The 16,597-nt window shown below is 38.3% G+C and overlaps 1 protein-coding gene across 1 annotated transcript; it reads right to left on the reverse strand.

Annotated features, from left to right (window-relative positions):
• Positions 1 to 275: 275 nt before the first annotated feature.
• Positions 276 to 15,830, reverse strand: tamalin (trafficking regulator and scaffold protein tamalin). The gene is made up of 8 exons (XM_032555873.1): positions 15,421 to 15,830; positions 11,593 to 11,645; positions 10,607 to 10,661; positions 8,092 to 8,194; positions 5,671 to 5,764; positions 2,499 to 2,565; positions 2,009 to 2,075; positions 276 to 1,174 (listed from the first exon to the last, which is right to left on the reverse strand). Exons 1-8 carry the CDS (start codon positions 15,616 to 15,618, stop codon positions 681 to 683), a joined length of 1,131 nt encoding a protein of 376 aa, XP_032411764.1. The 5' UTR covers positions 15,619 to 15,830; the 3' UTR covers positions 276 to 680.
• Positions 15,831 to 16,597: the final 767 nt, after the last annotated feature.

A 16,597-nucleotide genomic window follows, 5' to 3' on the forward strand; every position in this document is an offset into this window, starting at 1 on the left:
TTGCTATTAGTGGAATAATCTGCCAGTGGAACTAGTACTTTTTCCATCAATACTAAGGAATTATTTAAGCTTTTCAAGAAGATTCAGAAGCTTGTTTTAAGTAAATAATTCATTAATATTGATTTTTTTTCTTCCACTAGAATTTTATTTCACTTATGACAGTTTTTGCTATGTTACAAATTAAAATTCAAAAATACTTTATTAATCCCAACGTGAAATTAAATAAAAATGACAAGTGAAATAATCTGCTAGTACATTTTAAAATCAATATTATAGAATTACTCACTTAAAAGAACCTCCTGTTTCCTTTTGAAAAGTTACTTGTAAGTTAGTTTTGTCTTATTTTAAGTGCACTAAGATATTTGCACTAGACAGTAGGCCAAATATACTTGCTAAGATTTTGTGGTTTTGAAGTGAAAATAAAAAAAATGACCATGCAGTAAAAAAAAATGAAACATCCTTCATTCTGCATGACAACCATGTAAAAATAAATAAATAACTTAGAAGTCGAGACAGACCGAAGCAAAAGTTATGTACACCTGTGAAATAAAAGTCCACTGGTCTTCCCAGCAACGCAGCCACTTAGCTTTGGCTTCACTCTTTGGAGGCTGTTTGCTGTTTTCTTTGGCACTTCAGTTTGAAAGTCATTGTTGTTTTTAGTCTTTATTTCTGTCCGTTGCTCACAGTTTGCTCTCTTCTTCCTCCAGCGGCCGATTCAAACCTGGGATGAACTTGAGGAGACGCCTGCGGAAGCTTTTCTGTTTGGGTTTTCTCTGCAGCGAGCCGAATCCTCCCTGTTTCTCCGCCGAGCCCACGGACGACGGGGATGACGAAGATCCCCTCAAGTAGCTGCGCGTGCTGGCGCTGCGGGTCAGGTGGGTCTTGGTCACGGTGAGGAGTTCGCTGGTCGGTCGGACGCGCTGCTGCCTCTGGGAAGGCGGCTGCTCGTTGATTTTGTCGGCGCTGTTCGAGTCCACGTAGCCGTCCGAGTGGTACAGGCAGGTCTGGTAGAGCGGGTCGTCCTCAGTGGCCGTGCTGAGGAGGCTGGCGCTGCTGCTGGTGCTGCCGGTGCAGCGGAGGGCTCTCTGGGCCGCGGGGCTGGGCGCGCCTAGGCTGCCGTAGATTCCTGCAGACTCCAGGGACTCGTATAGAGCAGCGTCGCTCATTACGATACCTGCAGGAGACGAGAGCAACGTCAGCACAGCAGGCAACAACATCTGGATTTAAATATAGCATATAAAAGGAATTTATTGACAAAAAGGTTAAATTACGCATATCGCTGACTTATTTTACTGCTGACGGAAACAGACATAAAAGTCAGCTCGGAAAATCCAGTTAACATTTCCAGTTTTATTGGAAATTAAAAGCTTATGCAATTTGTTGCCTGAAAACAGTAAATCTAGCAACTTTCCTCAATGCCAAAGAACGAACAAACAAAGCAAAAAAAAAAACAATATCTTAAAGTAATTTTGGTCTAGTTTCTAGTGCAAATATCTTAGTACACTTGAAATAAGACAAAACTAACTTAAAAGTAACTTTCTAGCAAGAAGTAGGTACTTGATTTAAATGATTTAAAATAATGGCTTAATATTGATGAGAAAGAACAATATAAACAAGACTTTTTCCCATGTTATAAGGGAAACAATTTTTAATATTGATCTAAAAAAAATTACCATTTCCACCAGCAGATTAGAACAATACATTTTTCCATGATATAAGTGAAATAATCTGCCTGTGGAACAAGTACTTTTTCTAAATATTAGTGAGTTATTGACTTTAAACAAGCTCCTATCTCTTTGCTGAAAAGTTACTTGAAAGTTAGTTTTGTTTTATTTCAAGTGTGCTGAGATATGTGTAGCAGAAACTGGACCAAAAATGCTTTTTTTTTTTTTGTCTAATTGTGAGTTTTTGCAGTGTTTCAGATCTAAATATGAACATTTATTCATCTGTTTATGAGAAAAATGAAAGCTGGCATCAGTAAAGCCAGTGAATTGTAATGATTACTTACCATGGACAAGCCTCTGCTCCTGCACCATCAACGAACGATATTCATCCCACTTCTCATGAAGCGTTTGCTGCAGAGAAAAGCGAAAGATTTGTTACTTTACAAACAAAGCAAGTAGCTACTTCACACATTTAAAAAATAAAATATCAGCACCAAATAGGTTGATGTTTAAATTGCTGGCTTGGCATCTATAATAGCGGCTGTATTGCATTGGATTAGAGCAGAACAGCTGCTGTAATCTTTAGGGAAAGTTTGTTCACTTGAGCCACTTCACAAGCTGCTTGAGTTGAGTCTGCAGCAATCCCTGCGTCTGCTGCTCAGACCGCTTCGTGCAACAGGCCGACCTGCTGTGGAGACAGGTGTGGAGCGAGGGGGAAGGCGTCCCAATGTGTAGCATTTAACATAACCTAAATGTGTGTGTGTGGGTGTGAAAGGCTACTGGTCACATAATCGGCCTGACTCACAATCAAAACGCTTAAGGGAAACTACTCACCTTTAAATACTGCAGCCGGGCCTCGAGCTCAGCTTTTCGGATTGAGTCACTGTAAACCGTCTCCAGCCTTAAAGTGAAATACCAAAAGACCACAGTGTTATTAAGCTCAACAGGAAGCACTTATAAAACCTACAGGCAAGAAAAAAGTTATTAAAGAAACTTTATGAGAGGCTTTATTCACAAGTCTACAACAGTATTACAAGTTTACAATATTACGCTGTTTACAAGCAGCGTGGAAGGATAAACATGAACCATTTCCACTTTGACGGTACAAACGCTCTTTAATCAAGAGCAGTGGAACAAAGTAAAAAACCCGTTTACACACTAACACTTTAAATAAGTGAAGCTGAGGGTGTAAGTTGATGACGTCCGACTATAAAACCCTTAAAGCTCACAGCCTGTCCGCACTAATTGTCCCTTCGACTTTAACAAGCCTCAACGAGGGGTTAAAAGCAGAGCGTGGTTCTAATTAAACACCCAAAAAACAAGAAAGAGAGCAACATCTAAGGGACTCAACACACAACAGGAGAAACTATTCGAACAAGTTAGGAAATTTCATCAGAAAATGCTGAGTCATTGGTTGCTACGATGATTTTTGTCCCTTCTGAAAAAAAAACCCCAACAGAAATTCAGTCTCAAACAAACAGGTGCTGTGCGAAAACGATACATTGTATCAAAATGTTGTTTAACAGTGAGTGGCAGAAGCCTCTGGTGGCCCCATGTGTGAGTTTTTATAAGTCTACAGTGTTTTATGGAAGCGATACGACGAGTTAAAGAGACCCTTAAAAAGAGGTTTGAGAAAAAAATTCATTTGAAATATAATGGAAGTGAATGGGAGTTTTGGTGTGTCAAATCTACACGTTGGGTGGATTTGACAGAAAACCCCATGTCCTACAACATTAGGAGACACACTGGGTGAAAGTAGACAAAAATGCCTACGTTTTGATGTGTTACGAACTGCGTAAGAGATAAAAACTAAACCCATCACAGCATTTTCAATAGACAGTTTTTCAGATCAAAGCCTAGAGTGCTTGACATCATCACTCTCTTAAAAAGACAACCAAACAAAACATTTTATGAAACTTAAACTCCTATTATGTACAAAACAAATGGTATCAAAACAAAATTTTGATACCAAAGCTCAACTTTTCATGAGAAGTTTAAACTTTGAACCATTTTTCTACTGTAAAATATGACTGGGGTCAGGAGCTCCAAACGGCTGAATTTTGTCCCTAATTTGGCTCAAATTCCCATCATGTTTAGCATTTTTCTGCGACTTTCGTAATGAGTGTTCGGCAGATCGTAACCAAAAGTCACGACAGGTTTTTAAATACTGTGGGTGGGGAATCAAGCTTATAAAAGTGATGGAAACAGAAGGATAATATCTAAAGGTGTTGCCACTTTTAAAAAACAGGTACAAAAGTGCTGCATTGGCATTTTGAATCATTTGGTATAAGAGAAATAAATCTGAATATCCCACTTTGAAAAACCTCTTTTGCATCAGAAATTTTCTGTGTGAACAAAATACTTGAACTTAACTCAGTTGTATTTTAATTTGATGAGTTACACTTTAAATAAAACCTGTCACAGTTTTGAGAAACGTCCATCATGTCAGATTCAACGCCACAAGACTTTGTAAGTCAGATTTTTGTTTTCATAAATCTGGTTTGATTTACTTGGAGCTAAAAAAAAAACTGAGGGGAACAAAAACAGGAATTTAATGTCAGTTAGAGAAGATGAATGAAAACATTCATGTTTTACTTTTGTGAGCAGTAGGAAATGAAACTTCAGGACCAGAAAACATCAACTATTTGTGTTTTTTTTTTTTTTTCCCCCTCTCCGCTGACTCAGCTCTTAGCTCTTCTGGCAAAGAAACTCATCGGGCTGAACTGCAGAAACTGCACGCTTCGTTTGGTGACGTAACTGAGGAGCGGCTCAGCGGGTTTCCAGCATTGACACAGCTGAGAACATCCTGAGGACATGGAGGACGGATATCAGATAACAGTCGTCTGTCCTCATGTAACTCGGTATGAAACTCAGAACCGTCTGCACAGGAAGTTACAGAAGATACTCGTCCAATCATCACCAGCAGGAGTTTAGTACACAATATTCTCAACTTCTGTTTGAGTTTCTCCACTGGTCTGATCGTATACAGCTAAAAATTTGCTTTACAAACTTTAACTTAAAAGCTTAAACGGTGGTTTAAGCTTCAAAGCAGCCTTTAACCGTTCACCTGAGTGTAGGGCTGAAACGATTCATCAGATTAATCGTGGTTAATCGATTATTGAAGTAACTGTCAACTAATAATGTAATCAATTAACTGCTAACTGGAAAATGCAGACTCACAAAATACCATTTGATGAAAGTTTAAGCTGAGGTTTAAAGTTTAAAAACAGTCTTAAACTGTTCACCTGAGTGTAGGGCTGAAACGATTCATCAGATTAATCGTGATTAATCGATTATTGAAGTAACTGTCAACTAATAATGTAATCAATTAACTGCTAACTGGAAAATGCAGACTCACAAAATACCATTTGATGAAAGTTTAAGCTGAGGTTTAAAGTTTAAAAACAGTCTTAAACTGTTCACCTGAGTGTAGGGCTGAAACGATTCATCAGATTAATCGTGGTTAATTAATTATTGGAATAATTGTCAATTAATTTTTGTAATTAACTGGAAAATACAGACTCAAAAAACAACATTTTCAGAGTAGAAACCAGACCAAACCTGTACAAAAAATTTATACATTTTGCATTCAAGATAATAATAATAAAAAAACTTCTCTATAAATATGTGTTCCAGCCAGAACTCCTCAAGTGGCTTCACTTGTTCAAATTGTTTAAAAAATATCTCCTATTAAGCATATTTTGCTGTGCAATTATTTTAAAAATAGTCAGCAGATCAGCCCTGCACTGTATTGGTGTTAAGTCGAGAAGAAATGGCTGAACTTCTTCTTTTTTTTTTTAGAAATGGTCAAGCGTACACTAAATTAATGCTGTTATTGCATTTTAGACAATAGAATATTTATGTTCCTCTGTAAAAATGGCTTATTTGTTTAATTGCAACTGCTCATGTATTTCTAGTAATTTATATTACAGAATGAGCCATTTTTTTATTCGATTAATCGCTAGAACAATCGATTTGTAAAAATAATCTTTAGTTGCAGCCGTACCTCAGTGTGTTGCCGCATGACCTGATGAGCTGGACGATGTCCTTGTGCAGAAATCCCTCCACGGCGGTCTCGTTCACACTTGCGATGGTGTCCCCTGCACACACACACACACACACACACACAACATATTAGGGCTGAAACGATTCCTCGAATGATTCGAGTATCTTGATTATTAAAATTCCTCGAGGAAAATGTATCTGCCTCGAAGCTTCGTTAAATTATGTTTTATTATGTAGCGCCGCGTTCCGGCCGGATCGTTATTTGTGGTGGGCAGCGCTCTTACTTCCGCCTGTGAGTTGTTGCGAAGTGCTAGCAGCATGGCGTTGAGTTGTGCACCGTTTTATCAGGGATTGTTGAACTTTGCGGTGCGATTGTTGGACTATGACAGCTTTTGTGGCGCCGTCACGGTTTTGGAGCAAACGGTAGGAATATGTGAGAGAAAGAGAGAGATCCGATTCCTCGGATAATCGTAAAAATATTCTATAGAGTACTCGATTACTAAAATATTCTTTAACAGCCCTACAACATATGTGTCAGCCATGAGGTCACAATGCTCCCAGTCAATATGGATTTAATTTCTTGAAGATGCAGCCAACCGAGGGAGGAAACCTCTGCACATGTGAAGCGCACGTGTGCAGCCGTGGCATTTCAGATTGTGACTGCACTCCAAGTCTCCTTATATCGGAAAGAACCCAAATATTTCATGTGTGTGGTGTTAAGCAGCTGAAGCTGTTTCATCTTCTTTGTGAGTGGCATGGAGTAATTAGATGTGGTTTGGACTCGACGGGCTTTGTGTTCAGGCAGGACAGCCTGCGAGAAGTGGAACTGACACATCCAGTTTGGATTTAGAAGAGATAAACACCTTCTCTCTTTCCTCGCTGACCGGCGGAGACGTAGCGCTCGGCGAGTCGTGACTGAGTCGTGACGACTTTCAAAAGCAGAGACGATTTACTGAAGCTCTCTGGTGTCAGCTCACATTTATTTATTTCCTGTCCTTCCCTGAACCTCTTCTGCTTCACACTCAACTACCACTCTGGTTTTTTACTCACTGCTTCAGTCTGTTTTGGGGGAATTTATGTGACAAACCAAAAGAAAGTAGTCCATAACTGCTAAGTTGAAGAAAAATAACACCTTTTTTCCCTTTCTTTTTTCTGAAAAGTGTGGCATGCATTTGTCTTCAGCCTCCCCTGAGTCAATACTTTGTAGAACATTTAATGGCAGGAGGTCCTTTAGTGTAATTATCTTATTATCTATAATCTTTTGCACATTTACAAATTGAATACTTTTGCTGAATGATAAATTGTTTCAGACGTTATTGCGATAAACGCTAATATGGTTTTGACACCATTTTTAAGTAACATATTGGTAAAAATGCCACTTTTTTAAGTTCTAAAGAAGCCTATTTGAAATTTTAAAACAATATTTGCCTGGCGTTATAAAAGCTGTGCCATGCTGCCTCAGTCATGCAGTTACCTAAAAGAAGAAGCAATAAATAGTTTTTTTAATCATAATTTTTGCTATCACAATAGCACCATAAAATATTGTGATAAAATTAAAAGTCCACATCGCTCACCTCTACTCAAAACTAAAAGCATCTCAACTCTATAAGACTTGAACATTTCTGTTAAGAAGTGTTTTCGCTTGATATATTTTTGCAAAGATGACTGGGCAGAAATCTCACGCTATAGATTTAAGAAGTAGAACCGACATGATAAATTTTGCTGGACGATAAATCATCCCAGATGAACAATAATATTGTTGTTTTGAAACCATTTTCAAGTAATATAATGGTAATGGTATAAAAATGCAAGTTCACCCTCTCAAAGATGAATAAACGTTCATTTCTAGCAAATATTTAACTCTGGAACTGGAAGACATTTCAAATGTCCAGGATAAATAAACAAAGCAACCAAAAGAACAAATAAAATGGATTATGAAGTGTCTGTAAAAACCTAATGCACGTGAATGAAGCCTTTAGTTTCGGTAGAAAGAGAAAAACAAACATGCAAATAGAAATTATCGGGCTCACTTTAATTGAGATTAAATTACACACAGGTGGAATTTATTTAACTTCTGGCAGCAATTTGAGGCTCTTTTGAGTTTTTTTTTGAAAAAGTTTAAGGGGTGCTAACACATTTAAAGGCCCTGCATCTGTCAGCTGAAATAGTTGTTTGTTAGCAGGAAAAATGTCAAATTAAGCAGCCACATTTTGACTTCCCATAACAACCAAGCAGCAGGTTGGTTTGTGCTGATGTAATGTGTACAATGTCAGCTGATAGAAACACAAAGGAAACTCTTGTCATGCTCTCTTCCCTTTTGTTTATTTCAAGCATTTTCTCAGGTTATTTCAGGTCTCATCCAAAAAAAGTAAACCATGGAGATAAAATCAGAAATAATAATAAAAAAAAAAGGTTCACTCACCAACTTTAAGTCCTGCTAGGTGGGCCGGGCTGCCGTCGTGCACCCTGCACACGAACGTGCACATCTCCACTGAGTTTTGTTCTTGGTGGTGAAGGCCGTAAGTCTGGGAAAGAGACAGCAGAGAACATGAAGATGAAACAAGTCTTCCTCTTCTTAGATGGCTTTCAAAACAGACTTATGTCTGATGTTCTGAAATATTGTGGTAACAGTGCAACATCAGAGACAGAAACCCACTGAACCGCATGCAGAGGAAGTCGTGACGGACAATAGCGGAAAGACCGTTTTATCACAGAGGACGCACAAGTGTGACGCACGCAAGCAAATAAGAGCCACTTCCTCTCGCCTCCCAAAACAAACCGCAAGAAGAACTTAACGAACGTCCAAAATGTATCTTTGTCCTTTTCACTAACCCTGAAAATAAAGGATGCAATCATTTTGTTAATTTGTTTGCCTTCAAATATGAAAAGACTATTTTTTCCACAACTGATTTAGTCCTATAGAATAGAAAAAACAACCAGAGAAAATACAATTCAACCATATAGAAAAAAAGATAAAATTACGTCTGTGCATCAACTACAGGGATGAATGGACTCATCATGGCTTGAATGTAAGAGTAATATTTAATGATGCATTTGAAAAAGGGCTGCAACTAACAATTATTTTTGTAATAGGTTATTTTGACAAATAAAATTCAAAAAGTTGTGCAATATCAAAAGTACATTTAAAGATGCAAATCTTAATAGAAAAAAATTTTTACTTGTGAAGTCAATTGTTGTTTATAAGAATCATTCAAGTTGTTGGCTGAAATAAAAACATTTCAAATGCATTTTTTTAAAACCCTAAATTAAAATGATGTTCATGCCCATAATAGCTATAAATAAACATTTCAGCAGCCTTGTAAAGGCTTTCTGTAGTTCCACAGTTTGGCTTAACATGCCAACATGTTTCCTCATTTTCGCTGTTTTAATTTATCTAAACTATTTGCGTACTTCCATGCCAGCGTTAACGTTTATATTTTGTCGTCCTGGAAACTCTGACTTGTTACTTCCACATGCATTTCAATGAACTAACTTGTTTCGGTGACCATAGTGCCTCTGCACAAAGGTCAGAGAGGACAAAAATACACTTCCCCATACCAGACACCTTTTAGACAGTTAACGTGCTGCTGCTAAAGAAGCCATTATCAGTTAAAAAAGGACAATAAAACTAGACAAACGTTGCAAAAGTTTGTATCTGCCTTGCACAGGTCCTGCTCCAGTTAAAGCATGCATCCAGGTTGCATGAGAGTGCCAGTGGAAATGTGAAATTATTCTGATCTGGCCTGCATTTACAGCTACTGGCTTCCTTCTCAGCAACCAGCAGGGTAAACATGTTGGCATGCAAATATCACTGAAAGGCAAATTTCACATTTGCATGCTGCATTCCCAGCTCAGTGTCCACAGTACCGACTCGGAGGGAGGAAAAGCACCAGGAAACGTGAGACTCCACATTCATGGCGGTCTCTGCTGGCCATCAAACTGCTCCTCATGGCCTCACTTCCTTCTGGCCGCAGCCGGGCAGGAAGGGCGGGAACGCCTAACGAAAGCGTAAATAGAACACCGTGTCTTTTCCTAGAAGAAGCCCTTCACTCCCCAAGACTTTATGCGAGCAGCAGCACATTATAATACCCATGTTGTGCTCACACTTTTTGATCATTTCTGTAAACTATTCAAAGAATGAGTATGAAAAACAGAGCGAGGCGTGGCACTGCAGGGGGACTGGAGATTTGTGAGTAAAGTTCCTGCTGGCATGGTGGGAGAGAGTAGAGCAGATTTTACATCGACAGCGTGTGAGTAAACGTAAGTGCTTAAAATAAAGATGCTGCATGGGACAAAAAGGCTTCAGTCATGGGATGAACATGAACAAGTTATTCGACTGATGCATGACCTTTTTACTCCCGCTGGCGCAAAGAAACAACTCAATTTAGAGACGCAGGAAATCATTAGGAATCCACTTTTTTCAGATACCTGATATCTGAGGTTCAATATCAGTCGATACCGGTCCGATACAGAACAAATTTATATAATAACTCTGCATCAGTACAGCACACTTTAATGCATCAATAGCTTCAAAACCAGTAAAATATGTAAAAACAACACAATTTGTTCTGTCAGTGCAATTATGAGAAGAACAGCCAATGTAATACAATAGGTTGACTAACGTGGTCAAACGTGAAAATAAACTACAACAAACCTTCTTTCAATGGTTCAGAAAGTGCAATTAGGAAATATAAATTAACGTAAAAGAAATAATAAAGCATGACGTCACTCAGAGCAAAAAGCAGAGAATTAGACCGGATAGATCTGCGCTTATGGATCTGGCACATAGATTTTTTTCCAATAGTGAGACGGATACAGATATTAATATCGATTCGGTGAATCTGTAGAAATTATTTGATTGTTTCTGACACTTTAAATCATGAGAATTAAATGGCATTTTCCAAAACCAAGAAACCTTCATTAATCATGTGATTTACCTGAATCTCAAAACCAAAGGCCTCCTCTTCATTTTTCTCCAAGTCCACCACTTTCCTAAAGAGAGAGAAAGAAAGAAAGACAGACAGAAAGAAAGGAAAAAAAAAGATTTAAAACCAGGACAGTCAAAATTATTTATCTATTCATGAACCAAAAGAAAGTCAGTTATTATTTGCAAGCTGTTCTCAGATATAGCAACCTTTATTGACTGAAGGAAGGCACCTCTATCATAAACCAACAAAGCAGCAGACAGATGTAAAATGTAAAACTCTGACACCCATAAATACGAACCAATACAATCTTCTGCATTCAGAAATCACTTAATCAGTAGACAGTCCGTCTATGAGTTATTTGACCTTGATGTTAATTAATGCTACCAACAACCAGTTGAGTAACTTATGTAGCAGAAGTTTAACTGCTTAAAAATAGAAAACAAAAGCGTGAAGTGAAAACTGGATAAAATAAGGTCACGTAACCAGTTTCAGATATTTAAAACAAAGAACTGATCAATAATTATCGATTGACTGATACGAAACGCTTATATCATGATATGTTTTTCACAAAAATAATTAGTCTTCTCATTTTTATTTACATAATGCCTCATTTTCTGTTGGTGAATCACAAAAAGTACCAAAATAACGCAGTGATGTTTGTCGTTGCAATGGGACAAACGATGGAAAAGTTCAAGAGTCTTTCAGGCCATGTGGATTTATTAGTACAGTGTCTGAAAAGCATGAGAGGACATGTTGCTGCTGCACAGGACGTCCTCTGTGTCCGGCTGCATGTGGACGTCACAGAGACACAGGACAATGAAATGCCACCAGCAGAAGACATAAAAATTCATGAAGATGCTTTACAGATCTCACGAAAACCTAAATCTACAAAAGCTCTCTGTTTGGACTCTGGGATGACGCAGTCATGGCGTCAGAGTGAGAGAAGAAGAAGAAAGCTGTGACTGATGTTGACGAAGGAACTGAGGAGATTGTACCTTTGTGGTTCTGGGGGCAGCGTTAGGGGTTTCCACTTCTGCGAGCCTCCACCCTGTGAGGAGAAAACGAAAGCGAGAGATGAAACATCTCAGACACCTGCGTGAGGTTACTGCCAGATTACTCACAAGGGATTCCCCCCCCCCCAAAGTGTCCAACATGTGAAGGATGTATTGTACACATCACTGCTTCAACCGGTCTGTCAGGTCTATCAATAGCAAGCGCGTGGCAAGTTGTCTGTTTGTGTCTTTAAACCACTGATCCACTATGCTTGAAAACAATAAGACTGAAACTAGACATGCATGTCTGGGATGCTTTTTGTTTACTTTCAACTGGAAATTGAAGTTGAACTATAAGGTGTGAAACTAACAGGTTTCACACCTGAAAGTTCGGGAGACTCAGTTTTATTATGGACCAAAACTGCGCAAAATTAGACCTAAAGCTAAGTTTAGCCTGAATTTCACAGTAGGTCAGCTGCCCCCGAAGCACACAAACTGTTGATTTATTTATTTTTTCATTATTTAGAGCCATTCACACAAACTCCAGGCTATAAACAGAAACACACAAGGCACTGTGGTAAACACTGGGCTACAATAAGAGCATTGAGAGATAAACCAAAGTCAGCAGCAGGTCAGGCTCCTGTTCTATCGGACTGTGTAAAAACGACATGCAAGCATCCAGATACTTTGGCTGAAAATCACCAAAATCATTTTCAAATGTTGCTCCCATGAAAGCTTGCTTTGTGCCAGAGGCTCTCTGCCCAGTAAAATGTTGCTTTCTTTATGTCCCAGAATTGTCCAGCACTTGTCTCAATGAGTGCATTTATTCCCAAGTACCCACACGGAGCAGCCGGGGGCGGACCTGACAAGGTCTCCGTCCCTGAGCGCGCACAATGCAGTGTTGTTGGCCCCACTGCAGGCTGCGGGTGGGTGGGGTTCCTAATAACTGCGCCTCACTGTACGACACGTTGTGGAGACAGGATTCTCTAGAGGTGTTTTCGGGAGACTCGGTTTGATTATGGACCAAAACTGCAACATTTGTTACATTTTCAATTTCACGCTGCATTGTGACCAAAGATCCAAGCAAACTGAAAAACCTGTTCCCCTCCACGCCTGTGGTGGCGCTGCACCAAGAACTACTGAAGGAAACGACACAAAAACCTCCAAAACATCAGTTACAAGCAACTGATGTTTTCCAACAGAACAAAACTCTTCAGTGTAAATGATGTAAATAAGTGATAACTATCAGTTTAATTTATGAAGTTTGAGTTGGAATAAATGAGTGCAACTATTAATATCACATCTCTTGTTTGTGGAAAAACACTTCAGTCTTTCCTGGTTTATAATGATCACTTTGTTCTAGATATCCACCTAGAATATCTTTAGTATGTACTGAACTTTAGTCTTTACTGAACTAAAGTATTAAACAGTGCTGAAGCATCAATCGTACTTTCACAGAAAACGAGCTGCCACAGGAGCAGCCATGATCTGGAGGTGGAGACAATGAGTGCAACTTCTATCTTTCCAAAATGTAAACAAAAATGAAATTTTAGCACTTCAATTTGCCTTGTTGCTGAAAATGTGTTGTAACCTTAAGCGGTTGTAGAATTTGTCTTTTGTTTGGGTAAAAGTCCACGAGCCATTTCTCTCGCTAGCGCTAGACTAGCACGCTTGTATTTACCCACAAAGCCCTGCACCATAGTCCACTTCATGATTTTGGAGCTTTCTTTGGTCCGATTGGCGTTCACATGTGTGTTCATACCACGCCAGAGTTCACGTCAACCCAGCCGAGACCCAGATTATTAGGCTGACAAGAGTTCGATTTTTTGCGCAATCACGCTTCCCCAAGCGAATCAGACTTTCTAGGCAAACAAACTATAGAGATCGATTAAAGCAGGAAGTGAACTGTAGCACAAGGCATTCTGGGTAAATACAACCAAAACAAATGCGAGAGGCTAACGCTAGCAGGAGAAATGGGTCATGGTCTTTTACTAATGTCAAAAGAGAAACTTCTAACATTTGACATTACTCCATTTTTGTTTAGATTATTTGAAGAAGAAAGTTGCAAATTTCTTCTTCTGAAGTTTTCATGTCGTTTCCTTGAAGGTGCAGCGCCCCCGCAGGTGGGGAGGGAACAATTAGTTTGGATTGTTTAACACAGTGAAAATGTAACAAATGTTGCAATTTTGGTTCCCGATCAAACCGAGTCTACTGGACTGTCGGTTGTGAAACACCCGAAATATCTGTCTTTAGCCCAAAGTTAATGTTGAACAACTGGAGAAAACCCAGAGCAGAAAAATGCTGAGTGACCAGAATTAGACAGAAAACTGATCTCATTCTTGGACAGAGTAGAAGAAGAAATGTCAGTCACTTGAAAATCAATGACTTAATCTTCAAGTAGAGGCAAAACGAGGAGATCAGACCGTTTTCGGGGAGACGAGCTCAGCAATTTTTTTAAAACCACAACAAGTACAAAAATCATCTAAAGATAAAATCTGAAAGAGATTTTAGATTTCTCATATTTTATGCTTATGACTGTGATCTATTCCAAGATCTAGATCAAGTACAAGAAACTGTCCTACATCAGACCCTGAACCACAGCAGACAGGGCAGCTCACTTTGATGCATCATGGGTAAAACCTGTCCTAAATATCTGATCGTTTATTGTAAATTACACTGTGGCTGAAAAACATTGCTTTCCTGAGTAAAATATATTGTTATTGATTTGCTTTCCATTAGAGCTGCATAATTTGTGTAATGCTGAAATTACAAAGTATTGCTTGGATACAATATTTTGGTATTTGAATACATTTCAGTTCAGTGTATTAAAACTTTGTGTTTAAATTACATATTTACCCAGCTGAATGTTTATTGTCAACAATAATTAGATGTTTTCTTGTTACCGTAAAGACCTGGTCAGCAAAATAAGGGCAAACTACTTAAAATTATTAGCAAATGCCATTAAGATCTGGATTAATGTTAATTTATAAAATGGAGCAACAAACAATTTGTTGTAAAGTCAATTAATTTCATTATGGTATGTGGATGATATTAGTTTCTGGTTTCCATTTCATCCCAGCTTACGCCTGTTTCACATTCAGAAACAAACCATTCTGTCTTTAGTAATGTACTTTATCAGTTTTGTTATTGGTGGTTTAATATTTTAATGACTTATGTAAGAAAAATAGGAAAAAATTATCAATTTTTAAATTTAATTTAACTGTTCTGATAAGTATCTATTGATTGCCGAATAAATTTCACAGCCAAAACCTGTAATATATATATACATATATATATATATATATATATATATATATATATATATATATATATATATATATTGTAAATGTGATTGAGTTTTATACCGTTATGACACTAAACTATAAACTACAGCAGGTAACAAACATAAAACTGGTTTTATGAACTGATGCAATGTTGGTATGAGACATGACAGAACAGGAGAACAAAAAAGAAAAACTGGGAGAAAAAACTCAACTAAATGAAAGGACAAAAGTGAAAAATAGTGACTGAATGTGGTTGGAAGCTCTTGGGCCCCCATTACGATTCCGATAAAGGCCCCATGTGGGGATGAACCGCCCCTGTTTTGTCCCAAATGTGTGTTATTGGACTGAACATGCTGCTTTTAGTGATGACTGAGGATAATGTTAACTATTTATGAGTTACTTTTTTTTAAAAAAGTGTAAATAGAAACAAAAATAAGAAAGAAAAAAAAGATTTTTAAATTTGTTTTACGTCTGCAAATGATAAATTAATAACTTTTAAAGGTAAATTTGACGGTGTGAAAATAATCAAACCATTTTTGAGCCCTACCTTCTTGAAGTTTCTGGGCAGCGTGCCCCCAGAATAAGCCAGAGTCTTGTAGTTATAAACCTCCGAGGAGTTGGCCGGCAGGTCCACCGTCCTGCAGCTGTCCGACTTTGACGACGGGAAATAAATGTCGTTGTCCTGGGATGCGGGTCCTCCGTCCACCCCGCTGGAGTTCACCTTCTTCAGCCTCCTGAACGTCATCGCTGCTGGGACGTAAAAGTGAAGACAGTCCGGTAGGAGACGACGGAGAGAGATGCCGAAAGTTTGAGCCTCAACGTGAAGCTCACCAGAACTTCACTGCGGCTCCTGGGAGTGAAGTGTCGCCGCTCAACAGGCGGTGGAGGCGGGGACTCATTAGCTCCGAGCGACGTAAATGAGTGCCAACAGCCATGACTGTGGTGCTTTCAAGAGCGCCTCGGGCGTTTGCCTTTCACATTTCACACTGAAGGGAATCAGACTAGGAGACGGTGTTGGGTAGTAACTAGTTACATTTACTCAATTACATTTACTTGAATTGAAAAAGAAATACTTTTAGGAGTATTTTCACTGCGCTGTACTTTTTTGTCTTACTTGAGGAATTTTATTATGAAGTATTGCTGCTCTTATTTGAGTGTATATTGAATGAAAAACAAACATGTTTTAACCAAAAATTCACTACACACACAGACACCTGAAGTTTTTGTTAAAGTTTCATGAAAGAAACTGATTTGGATTTTTTTTTGTTTGTTTGCCTGATTTTGTTATTTTTTGTTATTGACATGAATTATTGTCATTTTAGTTTTTAAAACACCAAAATGACCATTTAACTTTATATTTTGGTCTGTCTGATGATACAATTTTACAATATTAAATTACTGACTATTTGATCAGTTATTACCAAATACTTTTTACTATTGAATAACTTCTTGGATGGCTACTTTTTTCTTTAACTTGAGTAAAAATATGTTGAATAATACTTTTGGGGTACTCTGCCAACCTTTGCTAGGAGGCAATGACTGTCACAGTGTAATGTAGACAGATAAAATGTGAAAAGATCAATCTCTTCCTCCTCTACTATTGCAGTTTGAAAAGATTCACCGCTCCCTCCTCCTCAAAGCCAGGAGGAGGGTCTTAGCGCTGTCAATCAACCTCTTGTATACACTGTCAAACGGTGGAAAAACAACTTACAGTTCCAGGAAAA

The sequence above is a fragment of the Xiphophorus hellerii genome, chromosome 1 (genome assembly GCF_003331165.1).
Source record: "Xiphophorus hellerii strain 12219 chromosome 1, Xiphophorus_hellerii-4.1, whole genome shotgun sequence".
Taxonomy (NCBI): domain Eukaryota; kingdom Metazoa; phylum Chordata; class Actinopteri; order Cyprinodontiformes; family Poeciliidae; genus Xiphophorus; species Xiphophorus hellerii.